The 26078-nt window shown below is 45.5% G+C and overlaps 1 protein-coding gene across 1 annotated transcript in view; it reads right to left on the minus strand.

The window, feature by feature from the left end:
• Nucleotides 1–26078, minus strand: part of LOC131282922 (E3 ubiquitin-protein ligase MIB2) — a 42421-nt gene that overhangs the window by 6857 nt on the left and 9486 nt on the right. The window contains exons 2-3 of the mRNA XM_058312468.1: nt 12711–13082; nt 798–1137 (exon numbers count right to left, since the gene is read on the minus strand). Of these exons, the coding sequence (XP_058168451.1) occupies nt 798–1137; nt 12711–12768 (398 nt within the window). The 5' untranslated portion in view covers nt 12769–13082. The remainder of the gene's footprint in view (nt 1–797; nt 1138–12710; nt 13083–26078) is intronic.

Here is a 26078-nt window from a genome sequence, read left to right on the forward strand (position 1 = left end):
AAAATACAAGCGGAATTCCGTAGAACTCTTGGATTTCTAAATAGGCATATTAAATAATAGCTTGATGGCCCTAAAACCCCGAAGCGGTCTAAGTCCTAACGACCAGATTAATCCAAATCTCATAGGTATGGCGGGGAAAATGTTCCAGCATAACATGCCTTGAATGCCCCATATTTTGTCACAAGCACTAATGTTGGTGTTTTGCCCTTCTTTTGTTTAGTGAGAACATGAACTGAAAAATGATAAAAATTCTTTTAAGAAGTCAAATAATTTTCAATGTTTTATCCATTAAAAAGGAGGGTATGGATATCATAAAACCATTTATGTTAACGTTTTTTAAACGTTGTTACGTGATCAACGGTGGGATTATCTTGCCAACTACGGAAAATTTTAACAATCCCAATAATAATTAATCGGAAATCAGGTCTCTTAAAATCCTACTACTTACAGCTGAGCATACCACCGGACATGCTTTCGAATAGTCAGAAACTTATCTGAGATCCTTAGCTGTCAAGTGATGAGTATCACATTTTGACAACCGAATAATAGCTCTGATGCAATTTTCTTGGGGGATGAGATTCGAACCCAAGAACTCCATTATCGAGGTTCAGTGCCTTTACTCGCTGCGCTATCGGAACCTTCTCTCTACAGTCGCAATTTCGCATACAAAACAACGAGTTGCTCGATTGATTTGAGCCTAAAACTATACCAAATACTTGTACCTCCGATTTGTTCTATCGTTCTCTCCTTATTTCCAGTGTTGTAATGTACCCACCCGATCGATTTGTTCTACTTACCCCACGGAGTTGGACGTCTGGAAGCGGATGAACGGATGCTCGAGGTCGTGCACGTCGTTGCCGTAGCAGGTGGCGCACAGGTCGTAGTACGGACACTCGGCGCACCGGAAGCGAATGCCGGCGATGCCCGCCTTGGTGCACCCGTCGCAGATTACGTTCGGGTGCTTCACGCCGATCTGCGCGTTGTCGATCACGATCAGATCGTACTGCTTGTGGTAGCCGACGCGATAGTTGGTCCGGTGGCCCGAGTCCCAGTTCACGACGACCGTCTTGTCCGGCGAGTGGGTCGACCCGGAGCGTCCTATTTCGCACAGCGTACCGACGTGTCCTTCACCGTCATCTGAGGAGTGTTGAGGGTGTGTTTGTTGTTGTTGTTGTTGTTGTTTAGTTCCGGCATATAGAATAGAAGAGAAAGACGCGAACACGAGATTACATCACAGCTCAAAAGGTAGTAAGACAGGGTTGGTTTTCGACGTTGTCGAACGATCATTTACATTTTTGTCACCACAACTTTCTTGACCGGTTTTGCTGGGTTTTACGAATTTTCAAACAGACACACACACACACGCACATAAAATTCAAGGAATTCGGTACGTCAATGTGCAAATCAAATCCAAATCAAACCGTCCTCACTTTTAACGCCTATCGCTCGCGTTTATAAAACACTCCTCTTATGCACACTGCGTCTTATCTTTTTTCCAAATAAATTACGCTGTTTTCGCTCCAACCAAACCACAACACCGCTCGAACGTACAACCGGAACTAGACAAAACTTGACCCTCAAAATCGCACACTGTCGCCCGTCTCGCGACCAGCAAACTTTCACTTAAGGTCGATGAGGAGGACAGCGAGGCTAAGAAAACACTCACTGGTGATGCAAATGGAACCGCCGTTTGGGACGGTTGGGGAGGAGCGTTACACTACCAAATCTCTCACTTTCGTTTGAAAGTCACCGTTGCTTATCTGCTGCTCACTACCCGCAGTGCGGACGCCTTGTCAGTTGAGTGAAGCGACCGTCCGCGACCGTACCTCACGATCGATTAACATTTCCATTGCATCTTCCCGTCGACGGCTCCGGCCATCGCGCGTCGGGATTTAAACGCGACGCTCTGGTGGTGCGTGGTCTCTTTCGCTCGCGCCGTTTCACCGTTTCTCTGTCTCAAGCACGTGCTGCTGCTGCTGCAAGACCCGCGAGTTGTTCCGCGAGTTGGTCCCCGACTACGTCAACAGACCCGACGTCATCCGCGTGACTAAGCCCGTTCGGGCAGCGAAGGAGACAGAGCGGGACAACAGGCGGATCGCGACCAGGATCCGGCCGATCTCCTCCGAGCGATCCCTAATGCCGCACGTCAAGTATCGCCAGTCGGATTTATTGTTTTTTTATTCTAACCACTTTTTTTTTCCTTTTTTCTTGTCCCGACCAAGATGGGAACTAATCGACACACGAAAGGGAAACCTTCCTCCCTCGCTATGGGAAGGTCCAAAGTACGGTGCGAGTAAAAACAGAACGGAAACCCGAACCGGGGGTCCAAAACAAATGGCACGACGAATCACCAGCCGAGCGCGCGTTGTTCTTCCATGTCCTCATTAGTCCTCCACCACCCGCCCTGCATAACCTCTATCATGGCGGACCAGAATAAGGGTATTCCAAGACACAGACCCAGACAGCAACGAAAACGAGGCCGTATTTGCCAAACCGCGTCGACGACGGATTCGGAGGAGTGTTTTTCTTTGTGTCCCTGGCCTGGTGGAGGCGCGAGGGCCGGGTTCCGTCTTATCCTTCAACTCGCGCGTTCAGCGTTCGTGGCCAAGGCGAGGGGCGCGCGTATAAACAGCACCGAAAGGAACCCGGCACGCACACTTGCGCAATGCGGACGTGGGTAGGAAACGATGCGAATGATGGAAAAATCGGTGCCATCGATCCGTTGGCAGTCGGAAGTCTCGGCCAAGGAGCATCGTGAGGCAGAGGAAGTAAGGAAAAGTACTAAAACCCCCTACGAAAAGAGCAAGACATCGCTAATAGAAAGAGATTCCTAAAGGTTACTTTTTTCTACCACCCCCGAACTTCCTCCCCCAAAAACGACAATGGTTGATGCTAAACGATAAAAAAAGGTGAACGACAAAAAAACAAAACAAACACCAAAAGTGAACAAATAGAAACGGAACTTGACGCAAACCACACACCACTGTCGGCTGGTTTCCCTGCTCGCGGCCAACGTCATCCTCCGCGGAGCATCACTTCCGGCTGCCGGGGTTCGGGGGGAGGGTTTTTGGTGGGAAAAGTCATGACGGCGCAAATTGGGACGAGCGGACTTCAAAAGGGAGTACGTACTTGAGAGCCGACGTACTTTCCTTCTTTGGTCCTCCCGTTCTTTGTTTGAGGCATAACACACTTGGCGAAGGAAAAAAACAATAAATCATCTAACATTAGCTTTTTTGCCGCTTTTTCTCAACCATTTTTTTTTGTGGTCATTATCGTACACGGCTTCAGTTGGTTCGGGGAATTCATTCATACGCAATAATTGGCGAACCGGGCGACCGGGTTCGTTCGGGGGTTCACATTCCGTAAGAATCATGCTTCAAGAATAAAACATCACAATTAATCTATTCCCTCCTCTCGGGTGCTGGGAGGGGGGGATTGATGGAAAGCTTGGAAGAATGCTTGACATGCCTGACAAGTTCCACATCCACGTACTTCATAATGCACATGCAAAAATGATAAGCAAAATCATATCAATCAAGCTCATTCATTTAACTTCCCCTCCTATCTCCCGTTGAAAAACCATGCTGTTCTTTGTAATGCTAGGCGGTATGCCTATCGCTAGTATAGCTTTGACCTTTGATATGTCTTTCTTTGTACGTATGGGCTTTATGAGCGGGTTTTTCCGTCGGTCTGAATTTGCAACACACTTTATCAACTATAATAAGCTTTCTCTTTGTGGCCTTAAACAAAATGTTAGCAAATTAAATTCGTTCGATTCGGGGTTATCCATGACGTGTACAAGGGTTTCCTACTGGAAACAAATTTTGGGAGCATTTCTTCGCGACCTAAATTACCAACGCGAGAGGATACGTTTTTCCAGCTGCATTCATCATAGGAATATCCAAGATGAATGTTGTTCGTAGGGCGTTGATTTGTTGTTTGTTGTTGCTTGCTTCTTCAGCAGTATGTGTGCGTGTCTGGGCATATGTCTTGCAGATGGGCTTACGAAGATGGAATCCCAACTGAACCCCGTGAGTAATGCAACGCAACGCAAGGTTTTTGGTGAGGTGAGCTCAGACATACTTATACGGAATCGTCAGCGAAACAAACGAAGCATGACCGTGACTTAAAGTGGGGCATACTTCGGCAGAAAATGTTTACAAATTTCTCACCTTCACAGTGATTCGGAGCGCGATTCGAGATAAAGCAGCACAAAGTATCGTAGAAAAAAGGAGTTAGCTTTTGCTAATTATATTTACAGTAAGTTTTTGTCGTCCTGAATGATGTTGGAAAAACCGCAAAACCGCCCTGCTGCAGCGGCGGGCAAGCGGTTAACTGCATTACCAATCCAGGCGCCCGATATGCAAGCCCGGGAAATACCCAAGCGGCCCGGACGGGCGGGTCGAAGACGATCGACGCCAGTCAGGAGATGGCTAGCACAGAAAAACGGAAGTAGATCGCATCGTTCCCTCCATCGGCTGAGTGGGAAGGCCGAGAAGGGAAGCGGAGGATGAGCGAGGATGACTAAATTATCAACAACAATTATCGGTCCATTCTTTTCACTCTCAGGAGACTCGGCCCTACGAGAAAGAGAATACTGGAAAACGGATGCTGGTTCCTTCTGAGGGAGCGTTTCCGTGAAGCGATGCCATATGCGTCTGTGTCCTGTTTGCCCGGGAAATCCCCCGCGATCATCGCGAGTGGGATAAAATTCCCCCGAAATGCAGCGCTTTTCCTCCGACGAGCTCGACACGGCAACGCTTGGACGGTTTCGAACGGCAGATGAAAACACGTGAAAACACGGGAGGGAAAACCGTTCGGGCGTTGTTGGCACGCGTGCCTTTTTCCCGGGCGCGGGATGGAGCCGCGGGACACGCGGGTCGCGGGTTTTTATTTTAAAATAAATCGTCTTGTTCCAACACTATTTTTAGCCTACATGGAGGAGGGTGGAGGGGATGCGGTGAGCCAGAAACTGAGGGGCGGCAAGCGAGCAGTGACATTTTCCGCGTTTCACAAGGCGTGCGCTTCGGTAGGAACACGAAGGGTGTCCGAGGGTCTGGGATGTTTCAACCCGCGCTCGGCTTAAATTACACGCGAAGAAGCTCGAAAGAGCATTCCCCCAAGTCCTGCACGGTACACAGAGCGTCTTGGAGGAAACGGAAACGGGATGTTGAGTGGAAAATCTCGGCAGCAGGAGTAAAGACCACACATTAAAAGCCACCGTTTGTCCTCCACCCTCGGCATGGCACGGGAAAAGCCGGGCGGAACGATTTGTTGCATGTTGAAAGGATTTCCCCGGTGGGGGAAAAATCGCGCCTCCGTGGAATGTGCGTCGGGCATGTGTTTACATTATATCGTCACGCTACACAGTCTGTTCCTGCAGCACAGCCAAAAGGGAAGCGCAACAGGCCTAGGAAGCACCGTTGTTCCCGACATACGTCCCAGCGTGCGTGAAAAATTCGGGAAAAAGGTAAATGACACCTCTGTCGCCGGTCGATGGTGGGCAAATGCCATCTTCTTGCCTCGTTCGTGTACTGTCTGGCGCAACCATTGGTGTTGATGGGTCGACGACGACAACCGGGATTGTTTGTGGAGTGTCTGTTTCCTCAGGTCTAGCTTTGGTTTTAACTATATTAAAAGGTTATGCTTCAATGTGATATTTTAATATTAATGAGAAATGAAACCTTGTATAGTTCTATTATTACAGTAACTTTGAAAAGAAAAGGTGTCGATTCTTCTTACTTTAGGCGCTTCATATCTTGGTAACCGAAAAATTCTCAAGATCATTTCTGAAAATGGTGATTTATACGATGGATAAATTTTAACGAAAATAATAATGCGATCGAAATGTGACTAAGAGTTATGTTTTAAATGAAGTTTTAATTTGTATGATAATATATTAGATACGCTGTAGACGCACAATGTTATCGTGCCAGAACACATTGGAACAAAAGGAACATAGTTTATATAGAATAATTTATAAGCTTCATCGAGAAGTGAAAATATGGCGATACTTTATGAAACCTTCGCTATTAATAGTGCACAATTAATATTGTCAGATCAATCATTTAATTAAAGCTAGTCTGCTGAAAAATGAAAAAGATTGCGACTACAAGACAATGTAGTGATGTTTTAAATTGTATAATAAAGTTGCAACAATCACCAAAGTTATTAAGATGATTATTTGAAATAACTATCAACAAATACTTTGCGAAACAAACTTCCGAATGTGTTGGAGAGCTTCTTTAAAATGCTAAATGTCCTTGCAGTATAGTCAAATATTCATGCTTCGACTGCACCATCTAACCGCATGGCTGAGGATTCCGGGGGGAAAACTTCACGTGAAGAAGTAAAACACGAATAAAATGAGCCTCTCTTGCTCCCTCTCTACCTCTCTCTTTCCAAAGCACTAACGAGACAGGAACATCCTAACTAAACCGTATGATTTTACCATCCGCATTTGCAGACAAGCCCCACATCTGCAGTATTGATTTTTGATTTTTATTTTAAAGCTAAACTTGATCAGCACCGCTACTAAGCCGACTTGGCTTTGGCATTCCGTGAGTGCTTCGAGGGGATTACACGTCGGGAACGGATTTACGGGCGGCTGAGGTTGTGGTGCGCAGGGAGCGCAACGAGCGAGACACGACAGGAGATTAAGGCTTCACAAAGGCCAATATGTCGTGCTATTTATGTACGGATGGTACATACACACGACCTACACGTGCGGCAGCACATGCAAAAACAAACAAGGTGCCATTAGAAGTTGGAAACCGTAGTGCAGGGACATGGAACGTGAGCGAAGCTTTTGAAGTAACTTAAAAGTAAAACAACGAAAGAAAACAATAAACACCATCCAGCGATGGAAAACCCAGTTGAAAAAAAGAAAACCGGATAAAAGTGATAAACCAGTACAGTACTTTCAACCTCCATACCATACACCTAACAGAATCGGGTTTATACCCATACTAAAGCGATTAATTGTACTGACTGATCGTGTTGTTAACGTAACGATCAAATGGTATCTCCGCTAAGTGAGTTACCAATCGCTTGAGCATTATCTAATTGAAAACCGTAGCGTGCAGCGCAACGAAAGGTGGATCACACCGTGAAAGTACATGCTCGAACGAACATGCTGAGCCACACGCACGTAGGTATGTGGTTTCGGTACCGCGGAAAAGCCCAATTGAATCGAGGAAGATCAAAATCACCCTCACCACCCTCCCAGATTGATGGTTATCGGACATCGTGACAGCTCGGGCAGGTCGCTTCATCGACCGGCGAGAAAGGTGGTGAGGCCAAATATTGTGGGCTCTAATCAATGTAACACACTGGAGGAGCCATCGAATCACGCAAGCATTACAGCACCCGCCCCACAGCCTGTACAAAGGCACAAAGTATTCACGAACTGCTAGTAGGAAGCTAATTTCTGTGAAAGTAACAACAATTGACCGATGGTTGAATGAAAACAGTTACATTTTACATGAACAGTAAAGCACTTGTTCAATTCCATGTGCCATTGTGTTGCACAACGTAGCCGATTGTGTTATGCTAAGCTCTTGTTAACTACCAGGCGCACTAACCGCTAATATAAAACTATTGAAACTTCCTCGAGATTACCCAACAACCCCAGAACTATATTAAGGTTTTAAAGGTATGTTATGCAGGAGGTAAGGAGTAAGATAAACTTTTAAGTAGAAGGTAAACCAGAATAAGCACAACAGGTTTAACGAGTAACTAACAAAAACAAAAAAACAAGTTATTTGCGTTGCAATTTTTAAAGCTTACCAATAGTTAAAGCTTACTCGGAATATATTTTTAATGCTTTCAAAACATGGCGATGAGTCACCAAATTTTCATTAAATTTTAGTAAACAATATGAATCATTTGATTCGTAGCATCTTGTCATTAAAAAAAATGAAGTGTGACGCAGTTGGATAGAAATCACGCAAAACTATTCGAATGATTATGCCTGAGCAGTATACGTTCGGAATACAACTATTCTTCTATACTGACAAATGTGACGTTTGCAAAGTATAAAAATACATGTAAATTCCAAAGTAAATTACTGCCATGCAGATTTAGAACGCCAACCGATTTTAATAAGGAAATGGAAATAACCACAGTTTAGTTAAAAAAATAATAATGAAATGTGTCTCTCAAAAATTAGTACGTTAAAATTATCAACCAGTGGTAGACGTGCTTAGTAGGATACCAAAAATGTGTGTGATGAATAAATATATGATGACTTGCAGACAAAAGTTATTGTGTTTAGAAATATTTTTATGATGGAGGTGCATAAATTACCAATTTATCCGGGCAAATGCAAATAAATAATATTTCAAAAATGTTTGTTGCAAAAGGTCAAAAATGGTGAACAATGATCACCAAGTTTTATCATTTCATCACAGCTCATCTCAAATTGCTACGGGAACCTTCTTTCAGCACATCATCATTACCAGCGCAATTTCCATTCGACACCAATGCATGTAGGTGTTCATAGTTCAAAAGTAAATCAGCACATATCTGCATACGGTAAACTACGCAACGTCCGCTGAGTACAGAACGCATCGAAGTGAAATGATTGGAAACGGGGGAAAAGTTTTCTAATTATCCCGAAACTGCACTCGATTGACATTTGCTTTCGATGAAAACCTCAACCCATCCACCCCGAGGAGGACCTTTTGCTCCTTCGTGTACGTACGTCACACACGCTGCTGACGACAGGTGAGATCGTTGTCCTCGTTCTCTGTGAAAACAACAATACGCGCACGTGAGCATGCCAACCGGAAAGGATTTGTGTGGGCTCTTCGACACGCGAACCGCAAAACTTTTCCCCGATCGGCACCCTTCTTCGGTCCATCGAGATTTTCCTCCGCTCCGGGGAGGGGGAGGGGAGGTTTGTAGTGACATTGATTCAAATCAGAGTCGAACGCTTGAGCTTTACAGGCACGAGCCAAGGTTTGTTGAAGCTAAAAACAATCGCTCAGTTTTGTAACAGCTCTGTGGAAACAACTATTTTGGTAGCTTTTTCTTATTCCATCATTAAAGGAAAATGCTTTCTATCAATTTTATTGTGACTATTTAACAAGCACCGTTTGATTTCGTAGAAGATTAATTCAATTAAATATCTTGTACGAAAGCAGAACGGCACTCCTGCAGTGAACAATATGCCACCACGGTTGAAACAGAATGGCGAAACTGGCGAATTTGAATCATCGGCAGGAAAATCCGCCACATTAATTCAGCAATTAATCAATCGCCAACCGATCACGCAATCCGGCCATTCGCTCGCCATCGTCGTAAGGGTAGAAATTAATTAATTAGTTGATTGCTTCGAGAATTAGAGAATGAAACGCGCTCCGTCACTGATACCCTTGCTCAACAACAGTCGTCTCTCGGTGGTGGTAGGGTTTCACAGCGCCGGTATTGCTCCAGTGGGTGGTGGAAATCTATCTCCCACTGCTGGAAGAGCTACTCCAGCTTTCCCCGAAAAGGGAGGCAACCTTAAAAATTGCATCACCTGAATGTATTTCGGGTTTTCAGGGGGGTGCTAAAAATAAAACCCCTCACGTTCATGGGACAAATGTGTGTGTGTGTGTGTGGGTTTGTGGGAGGAAAGTGAGCCAATTAAGATGCACGATAAATGTCGACGGATCGATTTCCAGCTCGTTCCAGACTCGTGCTGTTATTGTTGTTGTCGTCGACGAGCAAGCAACGTTGATGAAATGAACAACAAAATCGTTCCGATTTCCCGAACACGGGAAAACGCCAAACTCAACGCCCAATCCACCGTCACTCTCGAACAGATCCGAAATGGCTTGATTATGGAAATCTATGCGCCCACCAAATGGTTTAGGATGCGATTTCGGGGAGAGCGAAAAACCCGCCGGAAAAACACAAACATATCCTGCATCGCAGAGCCGCGCGGTACGGAAACTGGCCGATGTGGATAAATCGAATGGGAAGATCAATCGCTTTGTCAGATCATTTCCCGCAGCAACAGTCAAAAGAAGAACGAGGGAGGGAAGACAAAAAAAACCGGAGAAAATCCCAAACGGCTAGGAAAGTTTATTTTCCCGTTCTGCTTCGCGGGTCCTGCGGGACTTCCAGAGGTTCGTGGGTAGAAGACGCTCTAGATAGTGCGGGGTTTGAACGCGGGAAAGTTTAGGGGGAACCCTGTTGGGAGAACACTACAACATACTCTCTCACACACACACACATAAACAACCCACGAAGGCGCACGCCCGCCCTAAGCAAAGCCCAAAAACCCACAGGAAAAAACCATCAACACTGCTTCCGTTGCCGCTCGCTGGCGCCCCTTTTTTCGTCCCGTTCGATCTTTCCCTTCTACCTCACGTCACCGCTTCCCCGCCGCTGTGTCTCTCCGCGTGAAGGTCAACGTCCAGGTGGGTTGGTGGGAAAGGCGGGTAGCGATGGTGGTGGTGGAGGTAGGCGTACCCCGACGATACGCCCACCGATCTCTGGTGTTTGTTTGTGTGGTGCTTGCGCTCGTCGTGTTTATCAGTTCCGGGGTTTTTAGGGCAAATTTTTCCGAAACATTAAACCCTTTACTCGCCACGGAAAGACTTCCTAGCGTCGCAGGGATCTTCGCTCGCGTGAAACAGGAGAAACGAACGGCAGTAGGGTAGAAATGGTAAACGTGTTCGGGCATTGACGGGATGGAGTTTCCTTTTTCCAATGGGTTTTTTGTCGCTTTACTACGTTAAATGTTGTTTACAAAAGCCAACAACCGGGAATGCCACCATCTCCGCGACACTAGCATATGTGCCTTGAGGAACCAAATTTAAATTTATACTGGAATTGGACCAATTAACAAATAAACCAGACCACTTGGACACACTGCCCACTTTCGAGCTTGAATTGGCCCCAGACGTTCTTTTATGATTGACAATTCGTCATCAGCGTCATAATCGTGACCAAATTGCGGGGCCCGGTTTTCGGAGCCGTTTCCATCAATTTTACCTTCAACAGACGAGACAGCCAAACCAATGCGGCCATTCCTCCGAGTTTTCCACCACCAAGCAGTTATTGCGAGCGGACCGAGAAAATCAAATCCTCTGTCTGCCCGACTTTGTCACGTTTCGTCTACGCGCGTCGCCCCCGGCGTATTTTCGTTGCCCGAAAATAATTGGCTGCCAATGACGGCGATGAAAATAGATCTGACCCCAAGGGGACCACACACGCACACACGCACTCCACAAACCCTCGGGCGCCTCCTCGTTCTACCGTCCCCGGGCCGCGAATCGCGATCGAATGTGTCACCCAGCGACAGACACACACGCCGGACCCTTGTGGCGTTCTAGTCGTGTGCGGACATCGCCATCATCATCAGCATCATCATTCTAGACGCCCGATATTAGAGCCGGGAGCATTTGACTGCCAGACGAAACGGTAACGCACCGCCGACGGGACTAATTTTAGAGCGCGACCCGCGAAACGCGCTCAAACAATCGGGGACGCCATTTCTATGCGATCGGTCCCGAAAGGAGTGAACGGTTTTCAGGGAGGGGATGGGGAAACCCGCCAAGGGGGAAAACACACGGCGGGCAACCGGAGCGCAGGAGGGAAACATCGTGTTCGGGATCTTTGTTGGGCGTAGGATCGGTGAAGTGAAGTTTGCGGGCTCGAACAACAGATGGCAGCACTAGGTAGGCTGCACACTGGAAATCCGTCCTTTATGTGCGTCTGGCATATGTTTTCCAGGACGATTTTTCAATCCTGAACCCGAAACAAAGTTAGCATAAACATTTTAAGCAGCTTCGCTCAGAGAAAGTATTAAAATTCATTGAAAAAGTTTCAGAAGACGAAACGTATATCAACCGGAATACTCACAGAAAAACTTGTTGCAAATCGAACAACTAAGCGAGAGTTGAAAAAAAAAACTATTTGTATGTTCACGTAGCATATGACAACAATGAGTGTTCAACGTTCGCAGGAAAGTTAATTTTAAAAATGAAGGTAACGGTACTGTGTGAGCGCTATTTTATTGTTTAATAGTGTTTGAAGTAGGGAACATAGGAAAAGTACAAGAATATACAAAAATTGGTCTTAATTACTTTTCATCGAGAGATGGATATGATGTGAGTAACGATTAACAACCTAAAATCAAAAGATAAAATAGAAGTTTCCTACACATCTTTCTAAGTAAGGAAAAGAAACATTTGAAAATAACAAATACGGCCAACAAAACAATCAGTGTACTTGTTTCGATTGACTTGATTAATTGATTGAAAATTAAAATAAAGACAATCATAACATCATAAGTTAGCCCAACTCTTTCAAATCACTCCAATTTACCCAGCGAGATGGCTATTGGTCGTATTTATCTTCTCTGTTTTATGTGACAGTGACTATTGCTAGAATAGTCCACTGTTATAAGAATAGATTTGTGAATATCCAAAGGATTAAGAATTAGAAATTAACGTAAATTGCCTTAATAAAATCCAAAAAAAATATGTAAGTGCATATTCATGTGGCTATAAAGAATTTGATATGAGTATTTTGATGCCCTTATGAATATCAATATATCTTTCAATCTTATCTCATACGAAGAAAACCCCTGAAATACCATCAGATCGAATCTAGTGTGGATATATTCCTTATTCAAATCATGTGTAATACCATGTAATGTAATAACGCAATATTAATAAATAAACTAAGGAATGTAATTCAGCTCCTTGGCTTACCTTGATCCTGCCAGATCCAGTCCGGCCCGCGGGCAACTCGGATGCCCGGCGCTAGCATGGCTGGTGTCGCCGTATTGTCACAGTCCGGTGCCACCCCGGCGTACGCTCTCCCCCTTCGCCTGCTGGCGAACCCGGGCGGGTCGGTGTCACTTGGGTGTCGCTCGGTCGCCGCCGTCGTCGTTGTCGTCGTCGTCGCGGTCGTCGTCTCCGGTTGGCCGTGGAGCAGCGCGAAGCAGTATCTGCCCAGGCGCGTACACACTACCGCCGACTCCGACTCCGCCGCCGTTAGCACTTCATCTGCCGGACGCTGCCAGGGTGCTGCAGCTGCGTCGCTGCATCGACTTCGGGAACGGTCCGCAACCGCAATGGTAACTGCAAACGGGAAGAAGACGCGGTGGTGAGAAACTCTAGTCAGCAGAGGGTGGAAAATGAAGTGTAATTGAAAAATTATGAGTAATTAAAGTCGGCAGAATTTGAACAAGTGGAACCAGGCTGGCCCGAGGGGGGGGGGGAAACTGTTCGACGGACCAAGGAGTACTTTTTTGGGGAAGATGAGCTCCGATGCGGGGGTCCCAAGGGGGGTTGAAAAGGGGGGCGCTTTGACGAACCCCCGGCCTGGACGCCGGGTAGCGCAGAGCAAATCGAATTAACTCGCATTTAATGGGTCAACAAGATGTCGAAGCGCCGGACCGGCAAACTGCTGAGCACAGCACAACAGCGACCGGCGCCGCCTGTGTCCACTGTGGCTGGACAACCAACAACCGGACCTTCGGGAGCGCGGAGACTGACCGACCGACCCAGTCGGACGGACGGGTTACCATCGTTCATTGGTTTGCAAACGAAAAACAACCCAGGGAGTGACACTGACGTACGTGTCTCTAGCGCTCTCGAGGCGACTTATGAAAGTGCGCGGCGATGTGGTAGGGGTTGGCTGTGTGCAAAGGGACGCTCGGATGCCGGACCCGGCACCAAGGTTTCGCCGCTGCGAAACGAGGGAGCATAAAACTTTATTCACATCTATTTATTGCTGTCCATTTCACTCCGTTCGACGACGAGCTATGCGGTATGTGCAAATATTCAACCGTTTATCCGCACTCGTCGTCCCCTCGAAGGAATCCACCATTTCCAGGGTGTCTTGCATACGTACTGTACCCCTGCAGCGGTTGCCGTGCATCGATCACACAGGGTGCCTCGGAGAGGAACCATTACAAAATCAATTAAGGCAGAGAATTAAACAATTCCAAGCGTTACTAATGTAAAATAATCATTATGAAAATGTCATGGTTTGTTTAAAATATTGTTCAAAAGTGGGCCATATCCTGTGACTTGAAGGATATTTATTTCCTTAAACAACACTTGCTACAAAATGTGAAAGAAATACCATAAAATTTTCGGAAAGCGCCGAAATGTATGCAAATGGCAGATATCATAGAAAACCTAGAGCCAAAAACCTTATTTTGTGCATGATTTTTTAAAAAATAATTTGAAGGGACGTGCATAATCTATTTTCGAATTCCTTCTGGATGAAATTAATATGTGATTTATTTATTTTTTTGTCAGAGCGGTTTTATTCAAAACCAATCTATTTTGTTCACTACAAGAAGAAGGTGTAGAGTGTTACCGGTGTAAAACTATTCACTTGTTGCTATTTTACATTGCAGTATTAGACAGAAGAAGATAAGAAAAAGGGAAGACTTCATTGAAAAGTATCTCGGTACATGTTTTTGTAACAAATACCCCGGAATTAAATAGGTCAATATTGCTTATTTAGATCATAAGGCGTACCTAACTCAGCATCAAGTCCCTCTCATAAGGCCTTTTGTCCCTTTTGTGGCGTAACCCGAGCCTAGTCATGACTCTAAGGTCATGAAAGGGTTAAAGAGAACTGATCACCCTGTGGTACAGTGTTCGATATTAACATCGAAATATTTAACAGTATGTACATAAATTCTCGTACCGTACCGCGCCACCGTTATTTTCTGCACAACAATGGCACCGGATGTTTGGAGCTGGGGGCCAGACGCGATAAACCGCTTTTCTTTCCTCTTCCTTTTATTTGCCAGCTCGCGGTTCGTGTGAGTGTGTGCTGCTTCTTCGGCGGACATTATACCCCAAGACTGGAAGCATAAGAGCGCCACACATAGCGCACCCTCCATTCAGCAGCATTCACATCACCGGCGGTGGCCGATGGGGTCAAAGTGCGATGACTAATGTGCGTGCTATTTCTCGGTGACAGCATGGAACCACAAATGAAAACACGTGCAGATAACAAAGTCATCCACAATCGACGGCTGAAGCGTTCCCTAATCGCGGGAGTGGTTATTTTTCTCGCTCAATCGAAAGCCGTAAACCTGGCTAGGGGCATATGGATCGTTACGCCCGAAATTCCACGCCATTGAGCATTTATAATGAAGATAACGATACGTGCGTATACGTGACGTCGGCGTGCAAAAATGGCCTCGCCGTATGACGGCGTATAGCACCCGGTGTAATTGAACAGGGAAGTTGCTGGAAAAGTATTAGACCACGATTGAATCATGCTGGCGGTAATCGCACGGTCCGGACTTGTCCTGCTCATTTGCACGATAATTACGCCACGCAGTTGCTATATAATTAGCACGATGAAGCAGTTGCATGCATTTTTCCCACTCCCAAAACGGCGCACGTATAATTGACGAGTGTTGTTGTTGAAATATTCTTCACAAAATATTACCACCAGCACAGTTACAACACCGCATGGAATAATTATCCCACACTTCCCCCAGACGGCCATCGCTTTTAATTAAAGGACCATCGAGCCGTAACGAGAGTACACGACCGCGACGTGGTGTCTGTGGCTTTGGCTTAAGAACCCAGCAGTTTTCCACCGGTCGGTAAGTGCTCGAGTACCCGTTCGGCGTGAGGGGAAAACGTATTACATCCCCCCTTGGCCCATCCAGAAATCCCACGAGAACATGGACTGTGGCTGGTGGCGTTCCCATGGGAGACACCCGACTCCCATAAACCACACAAATACGCATACACACACACACCAGTCCGCGCGTCGAACCACATCCGGTTTCATTTAAAGTCTTCCGCTCCGAACTTCCACGGCACGCGGGTTTTCGGTGGGAAAACCGACCGAGCAAGAACTAATAACCATCGCCCGACGAAGGGTAAACCACACACAGCGAAAACAGGGAAAAATTAATTGTGAAAAAAACAAGTGACGACGATGATGATGATGATGATGGCGATGGTGACAAAATGGACCCTATCTCGTTGTTTGCGCGGCGGTTTCTGTACTTAAATACCCGGGACGACGGATGACGCGCTCCCAAAACCAAACTTTTAGTGCGCCATTCGATGAGGTCAGTACGGCGGGGCGGACTGATTCGATTATCAGACGCACCGACGTGGGGAGGGCGCCATTTTGTTTACATACTCCACTTAGCGGAACATACTGATTAATACCGCTGAGCTGAGGGCAAAAAGGACTTTAATGTGTTTGATCAGTGTGCTTTGTACTTCGGAGCCTCGTCATTGCCGAGCGTGTGTTTATTACTACCGTCCGCAAAACCGCTCGTGACTCGTGAGTTAGTTGTCGATCGCGATGGCACATCGAAATGGCGTTTCAAAAATCCATCAATACCAATCAACAATCGGTTCAACGGGGTGAAAAACAAATTTGTTACCGGCGAAAAGCTGCTGAGCGTCGCGGCTCGTACCAGCTCGCTCTCCAGCCTAATGAGCACACCCCTTTAAGCTCCATCCCTTTCGGGGCAAAGAAGTGGAAATCTCTTTCCAACCCACCCGAACATTCCCATTGTGTTCCGGATATGGTCACTGGCGCGCGGTTCACGCGGTGGGTTGGTATGTTGCTGTTTAATTCTATCGGTCTCTATTTCCGGTCCGGTGGGAGGAGGTAGTGTGCATCGGTAATTTACTTCCCGAACCGGTGCATTGCATGTGGTCAACAGTTTATATCCATTCATAAATCTACAATTTAAGTAAAACAAATTGAACCAGAAGTTTGCAAAAGATGATAGAAAATAGTTTTGCTTGAAAAGAAAATACTTAAACATTATAATGGATGAAGAAAAATACAAAACAACAAACAATAAAATTAAAGATTGATCATCATCAAACATGCACAGATGTTAATAAACAACACACATGGTGGGATGAAATATGAGCAAACTTTTAAATGTGAAGGCGATGCACGCGTGCATTGGTGGAATAAGAAATATGACCAAGGCGTTCCATGATATACAGATATCCTGCCTACCGTCTCTACCTCTGTGAAACCACGAGCGTGTGACGATCATTGTGCACGCAACAGGTGCGGTATTCTAAAACGGAATACACAGTTGATACTTGCTAATACCAGAAGCAAAAGCGACTCTGGAACAAAATGTGCGGGATGCCGGAACGGGCGAGAATGGAAATATTAATAAACACCAGTTAGAGAGTGTTGCCTGGGTGATGGCATGGATGTCAGTTCTGGTCATTGGTCATCTAAAAGGATCACACGACAATCGTCTTCTTAATAAGTAATGTGAAATGAAGGTATGAAGTCATTCGAACGTATGTTTCCTCTTTCGGATACGATGTCACTTCAAACATATAAGAGAGTCAACTGCACTTTCCAAATACCTCCACCAAACATTAGTAAACGATGCGGACACTGCAGTATCATTGCGGTGTCCGCAACCTTTTGTGTGTGTTTGTTCCCGAATGTGGTGACAAAAGAATACGCCAAACATGCAATGGATGCACCAACCTTATGTGGACGTTTGACAATAGCGAGAGACGCGAAAGAAAAACTAGCCAACGTCATCCAACGTGACAAACCACTTCGAACCGGCCTTGGAGCACCGGAGCGATGCGTCAAACCGCTGCTATCGTTTGCTTCGTCTCGCCAGCCTCAATTCACCTGCAACAAACGAGCCCCCGTTCAACGATAAACCGGTAATAACCTCCCAGCAGGTAGCAGGCAGTGGGGGGTCCGCGACAGCCGAGCGGTAGCGCCGGTTAGAAATTCGGCCCATGAGCGCCGGGGCTCACCACCTCGACGGCGTGGGTTCGAATCCCAACCGAGACCGGACCCTCCCCTGTACGAGAGGACTGACTATCCACGTACAACAGGGAAACAAGTCTCGTAAGCCCTTAACGGGCAGGCATGACCAAGAGGTCGTTACGCCAAGAAGAAGAAGGTAGCAGGCAGTATGTGCGTCCGCAACTTCCTATCCAACGGTTGTTGTGATTAATCCCTCGACCGTTTCGGTAACGTGGAGGGAACAAGCGGAAGGTTTTACCGGTGGTCGCTAGATTCAATTTGAATCCAATACAATTCAATCTGATTGAATTTTCGACGCGTACATCGAAGGGGGTTGTTTTACCAGCGATGTGTTTGAAGTATCACTGATTTTATTTGAATGTAATTCCAATCGTTTTCAATATAAGGGTTAGATTTAGTGTTTTCTCATTTTAGCTCGTAGTTACACTGGACTTCTCCGGTAAGATTTATGTTGAGGCTTCAAGTATTCGCAACAGCTCATTGTTTTTCACAAAATTGTGCATTGGGTTAACAAAGTAGTTTGAGGGTAACAATACTCTAGTTTGGTTGAATTTTAAAGGTATTCGGGTTAAATGTGTTTTAACGATGCTTGAAAATAACTACAAACCTTAAGGGTATGGGGCAAACGATGCGTAATCGCTAGCGTAATAACGAATTACGCTACTTTATCTGTCAAAAACAATTTTGACTTTCATACCCTATAATCGCATGTATAATCCCTGAGACAGGTTGGAAATAGCCGGTCAAAAACGTAAACAAACGAAGCAGTAGTACGTTCGATCGAGCTTTAATGGAAAGGTTATTGGAAATATGTGGTTATTACCTTTTTATTTTCAACAATGCACAACCAAATAAAAGCCGTTAGCTACGAAAAGCTACTTAAAACTTTATAGAAATTTGCTTCAGAAACACCAGCTAAAAATTATGCAACAAATAAACAGAGGAAAGATGAATTGATGATACATGGATGGAACAGTGCAATTTACAATATCACTAGCAATGAAGCGATTGCTTACCGCCCCTGTTAAAATTGATTATTTTCAAATGCTAAATACCATCCCCTGTGAGTAGATTGACCGAAAAGTTTTAATTGGTTTTATGTTGTTTTTTTTGTAAGTAAGGACAACTTGTGAAGCTGTAACTTTTGCGAATGGAGATAGAGCATTTGAGCAAGTTACAAGAAAATGATTTTATTTATATTTAACACCTTGTTGACGTGGGACGGAAATGTTCGTCCTAACTCGGCAGAAAGTTGGTGTGTCGACGTGCAGTGGACCAACGCGCAGCACAAGTAGCCTGGTAACAGCAGTAAATTTTGAATAACAGGCGCCGGTCAACAAAGTGTTAAAAATATAGTAGAAATTATCCAAAGAAACATAAACAAAAAACGGTACATACATGTCGAATGATTCATAGTGATAAAAATTAAACGTATCGCACAAAATGGGACTTTACTGTTAAACATCGATTGGCCATACGTTTTCTTATCGGCACTGTTGATAAGAACGCTGGAATTCTTTGAATAACGTGAGCCATCTGGCCATGAGCTCGTGGCTGACTAATCTCCGGCCAAAGGGCGGGTTAACCATGACGAGTGGCTTACATGGCCACTGGGGAATTGACTGACCGGGGTTGTCGGTGATTCATGCCACGGCGCTGATCTAAACATCACGCTACGAACATACGTATTCCAGGGAAAAAATCTACCCCAAATGGTTGAATTCTGCCTTAGAAACGCAGCGCGTAAGTGATTTTTTCTTTATCCCTCTCGAGGGGGCCAAATTTCCAGGCGATAAAGGTTATCCGAGGCACTTTGTGGCCCGGTGCAGGGTTGTGTAAGCGCTTCGCTCCGTGGGTTCGCGCACTGGAACGCCGCGTTCCGCCTTCATGCCCTCGGACCGATTCCTGGCTTCCCCCGCAACCGGTAAACCAATCCGACCGCGAAGTGTCTTCTTCTCTCTGTCCCAATCTCACTTCTACAGCAGCATCCTTGGGTGGATCATCGTCACCATACATTACCCACCATTTTATGGCTAAAAAACATACTCCCTCCCCCCCCCCCAAAAATCTCCGCTCGTTGCGGGGAAAAGTAAATAAATCACCGTCGTAGGAAAAGTAACACAAAACTGGAGCCACAAAAAATAAGAACACTCTCCGCTATAATTTTTCTCTTTGTTGCTCGTTTTCCCCCCGACCAAGCGTACGTTCGTCCGTTCCGCAGTGGCGCACAGGGCGCCCGACACGGACATTAGTCATCAGACCGGATCGGCCGGCGCGTTGATGGAACATGGCCATGGGGTGGAAGAAATAAAAAAAAATGGATTGTACTTTATGGTGTTTTTTCTTCATTTTCCCGCCTCTCCACTCTACCCGTATCCTCGCCGTATCCTTGAGTGGACTGAACAGACACAGCTGAATCAACCTTCATCGTCTTGGAGGATGATTTTCCGAAGCGTGGCTGGAGGTCAAAATTTAAATCAATTAAATGCAACAATCGGCACAGAAAAATGGTCCAGCTGGTCCGAACATTCGAACCTGACCCCCGAAAGACCTCCCCTACTCCATCTTCATACCATAATTTACAGTGATAGGCATTCGCATATCTTCGCAACACGTAAGGCGATCACCAGCGGAAAAGCACCTAACGTCATAATCGCAGCCCAAGGTGCGATGGCCGATTGCAGATAACGCCACCACCCCGCGACCGACTGACGACGGCCGATTGGGCCGATTGTGTGGGCAATGTTTTCATTTACTCGCAAACCCATCCGTTGGAACGCGTCATTTCCAGTTGTTTGGCTTTGACCGACATGCGGCGGGGTGGCTGACGTTATCAAGGCTCGCAAACCGCACCGTAGCACTTTTGCTTTCCACCGGCGAAGCATGTAATAAACCATTTCGAAAGCAAATACCGGCCTATTTTTAGCCACGCATGGTTTGTGCAGTGCATGCGTGCATTGGGTGTGCGAAATTGTGCTATCCACCGTGACGGCAGACTGGGTGCTGAAGTTTTGAGCGCAACTGTAAACCTATGTATGGTAAAATCTTTAATCTTTTCCGCAAGATGGCAGGATAGCGTAAAACAATACACGGGAAAGCATCGGACGAGTTAAAAGATAACGCACAGAAATACATAAAACGCGATGAAAAATCATTCAAAAGAGGGTTCGCAGAATCTTACAAGATGTACGATTGCGCGGATAGATATGGCACGTTTAATGCGAAGCGGAAAAAAACATAACAAAACCGTTATGAATATGAATAAATAATACACTGAGCTTACGATGGGGGAAGTATGAATGAAACACCCGGTGGAAAGTATAAATGGTTAAAGAGAGCCAATGCTGAGTGGTAATAACACAAAACTACCGTATGCTCATTGACCATGGCAAAACTACACCCACACTTATTTCTCACACACTAAGCTCATATGACCAAAGCAACAGCAAAAAAAATGAAAAAAGATGAAGAGGATATTATTAGTTCATAAACGTAGCAAGGAACGATATAGTCTTACTTATTTGGATTAATATTTAGATCTAAATCTAAATACAGGTTTAGACTGCAGACATAAGTTATGGTCCATTAAAAAATAATCTTATGCAAAAATATTACAAAACAAATATAAAAATAAGATTTAAAAAAACATAACAAAGAAAACATCCAAGAAACAAACCAATCTTCTTCGTACCAAAAATCAAAGAAAAATTTGGTGCAATAAGCCTGAATAAATTGCAGATGTTAGTTATGGTCCATAAAAAATAAAAATAACTTACGCAAAAATATTACAAAACAAATATAAAAATGAGAAAACAACATAACCAAGAAACAAACCAATCTTCTTCGTGCCAAAAATCAAGGAAACATTTGGTGCAATAAGCGCTTCGAAGGCCGACGCCATTCAAATGTCGGGCCGGTTGGATATCCGTGCACAACCATACTGCACGCTGCACGACAACTGCAACAAGAGTGCATCCATCAACTGACAGCTATAATTGCGGGGCTGCAGGAACGATCTTCGCACGCGTTGCACGCAATCCATCATGCACTCTCGGAGGCATGTGCGGCAGCAAGATTTATCCTTCGCACACATGTGGCAAAGGAAAGGCAACCGAACGACCGAGGGGGGGGAGAGGGGATGAAAGATTCGCCAGAGTAAGAAAAATCAAGCGACATAAAAGAAACCAAGTAAGCGCGCGATGACGAACAAGACGGCAAGGCAACGCTGCTTTTCTCGTCGAAAGAGGGAACATCTTTGACGCCGGCATGACTCGTAGGAGAGACTCATCGCGAGGCACAGAGCATCTTGCCGTGTGGGTTGCGATTCTATATGGATGATCGTACTAAATGATAATGACGTATCCGGTGCGAGTGTGTTTGTGTGCTGTTGTTGCAGTTCCAGCAAGTTCTCGATCCAGCTGTCAACCCGTTCCGCGTCAGAAGCGCATCATAAATACAGGCTGCTCGCGGCATACCGGTTTGTTTTTCATTTCGTTTCTGCGATCTGCGCACATGTGTCTCGCAGTTTCTTTCATCGACGCCCCTTCCTTTGGAGGGAAAGGAAAAAACCTTCGACGAATGAAGAAAACATTCTGCTGTGCGGAATCGAGAGGACGTTTGCGCACGCGCACTTTGGAGGCACGTGCTACAATGGCAAGATTGGCGACAGGCTATCTTTACACAGCAAAAAAAAAAAAAAACAAGTGGCAAGTTAATCTGCAAACATAAATGGCCGATAAGGGGGGAGGCCAGGGCAGTTGGTTGCAGACTTAGGATATTTAACAGGAGCAAGTTTTTTTGCCAAGTAGTTTTCTTTTCGCCTCCATTTTCTTTCTGCTTGAAGTAAAACGGTGTACTTTCTTCTGTAATAGGAATTCAACTTTATGAAACAAACCTTCAAGGGATGGCAACTATTCTCCATCGGGAGATTGGAGTTATGAGTCATACACCGTTCAACGCGAACAAGCACGAGCCGCCCGACGACTCTCTCGGGCAAAACCTCGCACGCGCCACTAAACGCGAACCATGTGTTCAGGCGCGTGTGTGCCAGCTGCCCATTGCCTCCTTCCACCTTGGTACTAATGTATCGTTGAGGTTTTTTTTGCCTTTCATTTTTTTTTTGCTGCTCCGAGAAGGTTGTTTTACTTGTTTACTACGTTTATCTGCGTCGTTACTTAGTCTTCTTGAAGGCTTGAATCTTACCCTTTTCGCTACTGTGTACTGCCGTTGTTTTGATGCGCCCACACAATTGGAACGTCAATGATAATTACATTAATATGCATTCTCCACGACGCGAAGCGACGAAGCGAAATTGAATAATCGCGAAACGGGCAAATCAGCATCAGGCACCGTAACGATTGGATTGGGAGAAAACAGACTCCAAGGAAAACGGGAAGATTCGGATGCCGACCGCTAACCGGCACGGAACCGTATCGTAGTGCCGTTTCGAGAATGGGGAACACTCGTCAGTTCGGTGTGTGAAATGTAGCGATTTGTTATGTGAAAACTACCTCCCAGACGAGTTGATAATGATTGTGTGCAAACATGTTTCAAATATTTGACGACAAGATAGATTGACCAAAAACAATTAAAATGAACGAGGAAACATTGAATAGCAGCAAACTGGTTTTTGTGTTTCTTTTTTTTTTTGGAAAAAGGCAAAGCAGACACTTTCCATAACGACTGCTCGGCGAAGGACATTACCCGTGCCGGGGCAGAGCATTCCACCAACACTGAATATGGCCGAGCTCTGCCTCCATTAGGCTTCTCTCATTTCGAGCCTGTCACGGTCGTTTGCATCTTGAAGGTTGTGCGACTTTCGATTGATCGACGAAAAGAAGCTGTTTCGGGCAAGCAAGGGGATGCGGGAGCAGATGTGTGGCGCTCGAAACAACAAACCGGTGTGTCTGGTGTAGGCATGGGCAAATTGAATCAGAACTGTATGATTCACTCTGATCTTTCTACTGAGCGAACGAGTACCGCACATTCAAATCAACCAAAATGATTCTTCCGCACGCCGATGGTCGCGACTATGCATACATAGGAAAAATCACGACTCGCCAGCTGTGTGACGATGCCCTAGTGGCAAAATCAGCATGCTCTCTCGTTCTGCCCAATTGACAATTGATACCGACAGAACGAGAAAGCATGATCATTTTGCCACCGGGGTGGTTCCTTACCGTCTATAGCCGTACGCCAGCGGTGCGATATTGATTCGTTCTACGGTTGATCATGAATGTGTAAGACAATACGTCACCCGCCGGCGGTGTGGTATAGGTTCTACGTACGATCGTTCTCCGTGCTCCCTAGCCCTGCTCAACCGCACGCCAGACGTGCGGTATTGATTCCTCGTGCGGTCACCTACCGTGCAGGCTATAGCCGCACGCCAGCGGTGCGATATTGATTCGTTCTACGGTTGATCATGAATGGATAAGACAATACGCTACCCGCTGGCGGTGTGGTATAGGTTTTTCGTACGATCGTTCTCCGTGCTCCCTAGCCCTGCTCAACCGCACGCCAGACGTGCGGTATTGATTCCTCGTGCGGTCACCTACCGTGCAGGCTATAGCCGCACGCCAGCGGTGCGATATTGATTCGTTCTACGGTTGATCATGAATGTGTACGACAACACTCCACCAACCGGCGGTGTGGTATTGGTTTATTCGATTGATCAACGAGCTGGCTAGCCCTGCTCAATCGCACGCCAGAGGTGCGGTTATGATTCTTCGTACGGTTGATCAACTGTCCTACTATGTAAGTGTGGTGCAAATCTTTACACCATTCTTTCTTTCGTTCGTACATAAACGATAGCAAAAAAAGCGGTTATTGTATCAACCGCTATAATTTAGAATGAATTACTGTTTTAGGTGGGCAACGATATTAATTATGGTTGTTAAAATCACATCCAGAAATATCATGAATAAACATAACAAGTATTCTCTTGTTAAATATTCTAATATCGAATATTTATGTAAAAAATATTCTGAATGTATGTGATATCTTACAATATATCCCATTTTTCACGGTGTTGTAATGACCAGGCCAATATTTGTCGTTTAATCTATAACCCATTCGACGAAAAATCGCTCTTGGGACGTGCGGAAGAATCACCGCACGCGTTCAGTTCACCTCACTGAGCGAACTGCACCGCACCTGATCTTTTTAAAGAATCATCTTTCCCATCTCTAGTCTGGTGTTTATCGCCAAATGGATTGGAAATGGCTTAGCGCAGCCAAGAAACGAAACAAAAACAACGTTGAGAAAAAAAAAGTGCACGAACGATCGTACTGCAAGGTTTTGTTTTTGATTGTAAACATAAATTTTTTGTGGGGGTTTGTGTAATATTATTTTGATGTGTTGTGATACAAGTTTTGTCACAAAATTTAGTGTATTTTATTGGTAGATTTTTGCAGAATATTGAAATTTTAGTTTTTCAACAAAATTGTTAACACTGTACTTTAAAGTTTTACCCTGAATCAAGTAATAATTTCAGGAGAGTAAATCATGCGTCGCTTGCATCTCAATTTCAAGTCCCTTTTGCCAGCAAACGATCGTTAGAAAATGGATTGCAAATCAGCATTTGCAAAACACGGCACACGAATCAGCATTCGTATCATTCCTGCCATAACCCGCCCACTCTTCTCTGCAAAGGTCCTTGAAGCACCGAACAAGAAACCCGACCCGTAAGTAATGCCCAATAAAAAGATCGTTACGAGACACCTTAATTTGGGGCATTTGCAGACGCTTCCGCCCCCTCAAAAAAAAAAAAAAAAAACTCGGGAGAAACGGGATGAAACCAAAAAAGAAACGCCCAACCCGCCAAGCAACAAAGATCACAAGAAAAAAAGGCACCAGGCGCAAACCGGGCCCGTAAAAGCCAATTCGTGCCAAAGACATTACCGGTCGGTTCCGGGCGGGCAGCGACGAGCAGCCTGGCCTGGCCGATAAAATATGTATAAACGATCCCGGCCCGGGTCGTCGACGGGCGCATTAAATTGGGCCGCACGGAACAGGTGGAAGAGCTTTCCGATAAGCGGAAGGGCGAATCCTATTAACGGACGGGGAGTGCTTCCGCGCGGAGGCTGAACACGTGCGAGTGGGGTCATAATGTGCAGGGCAACATTCTCCGGCAACAAACAGGCACAGCTCACATCTCACGTGAGCTTGGTGACAAAAGCAACACTAAATAACCTTAAAAACCCGATAAGGAACCGGTATCGTAGGTAGCACCTTAAGCCATTTCGGTTGGGACCTTTGACTGTGCGGTGAATTTGTTACACATATTTATTATTTCATTGGGAAATTGAATG

The sequence above is a fragment of the Anopheles ziemanni genome, chromosome 2, assembly GCF_943734765.1.
Source record: "Anopheles ziemanni chromosome 2, idAnoZiCoDA_A2_x.2, whole genome shotgun sequence".
NCBI lineage: Eukaryota > Metazoa > Arthropoda > Insecta > Diptera > Culicidae > Anopheles > Anopheles ziemanni.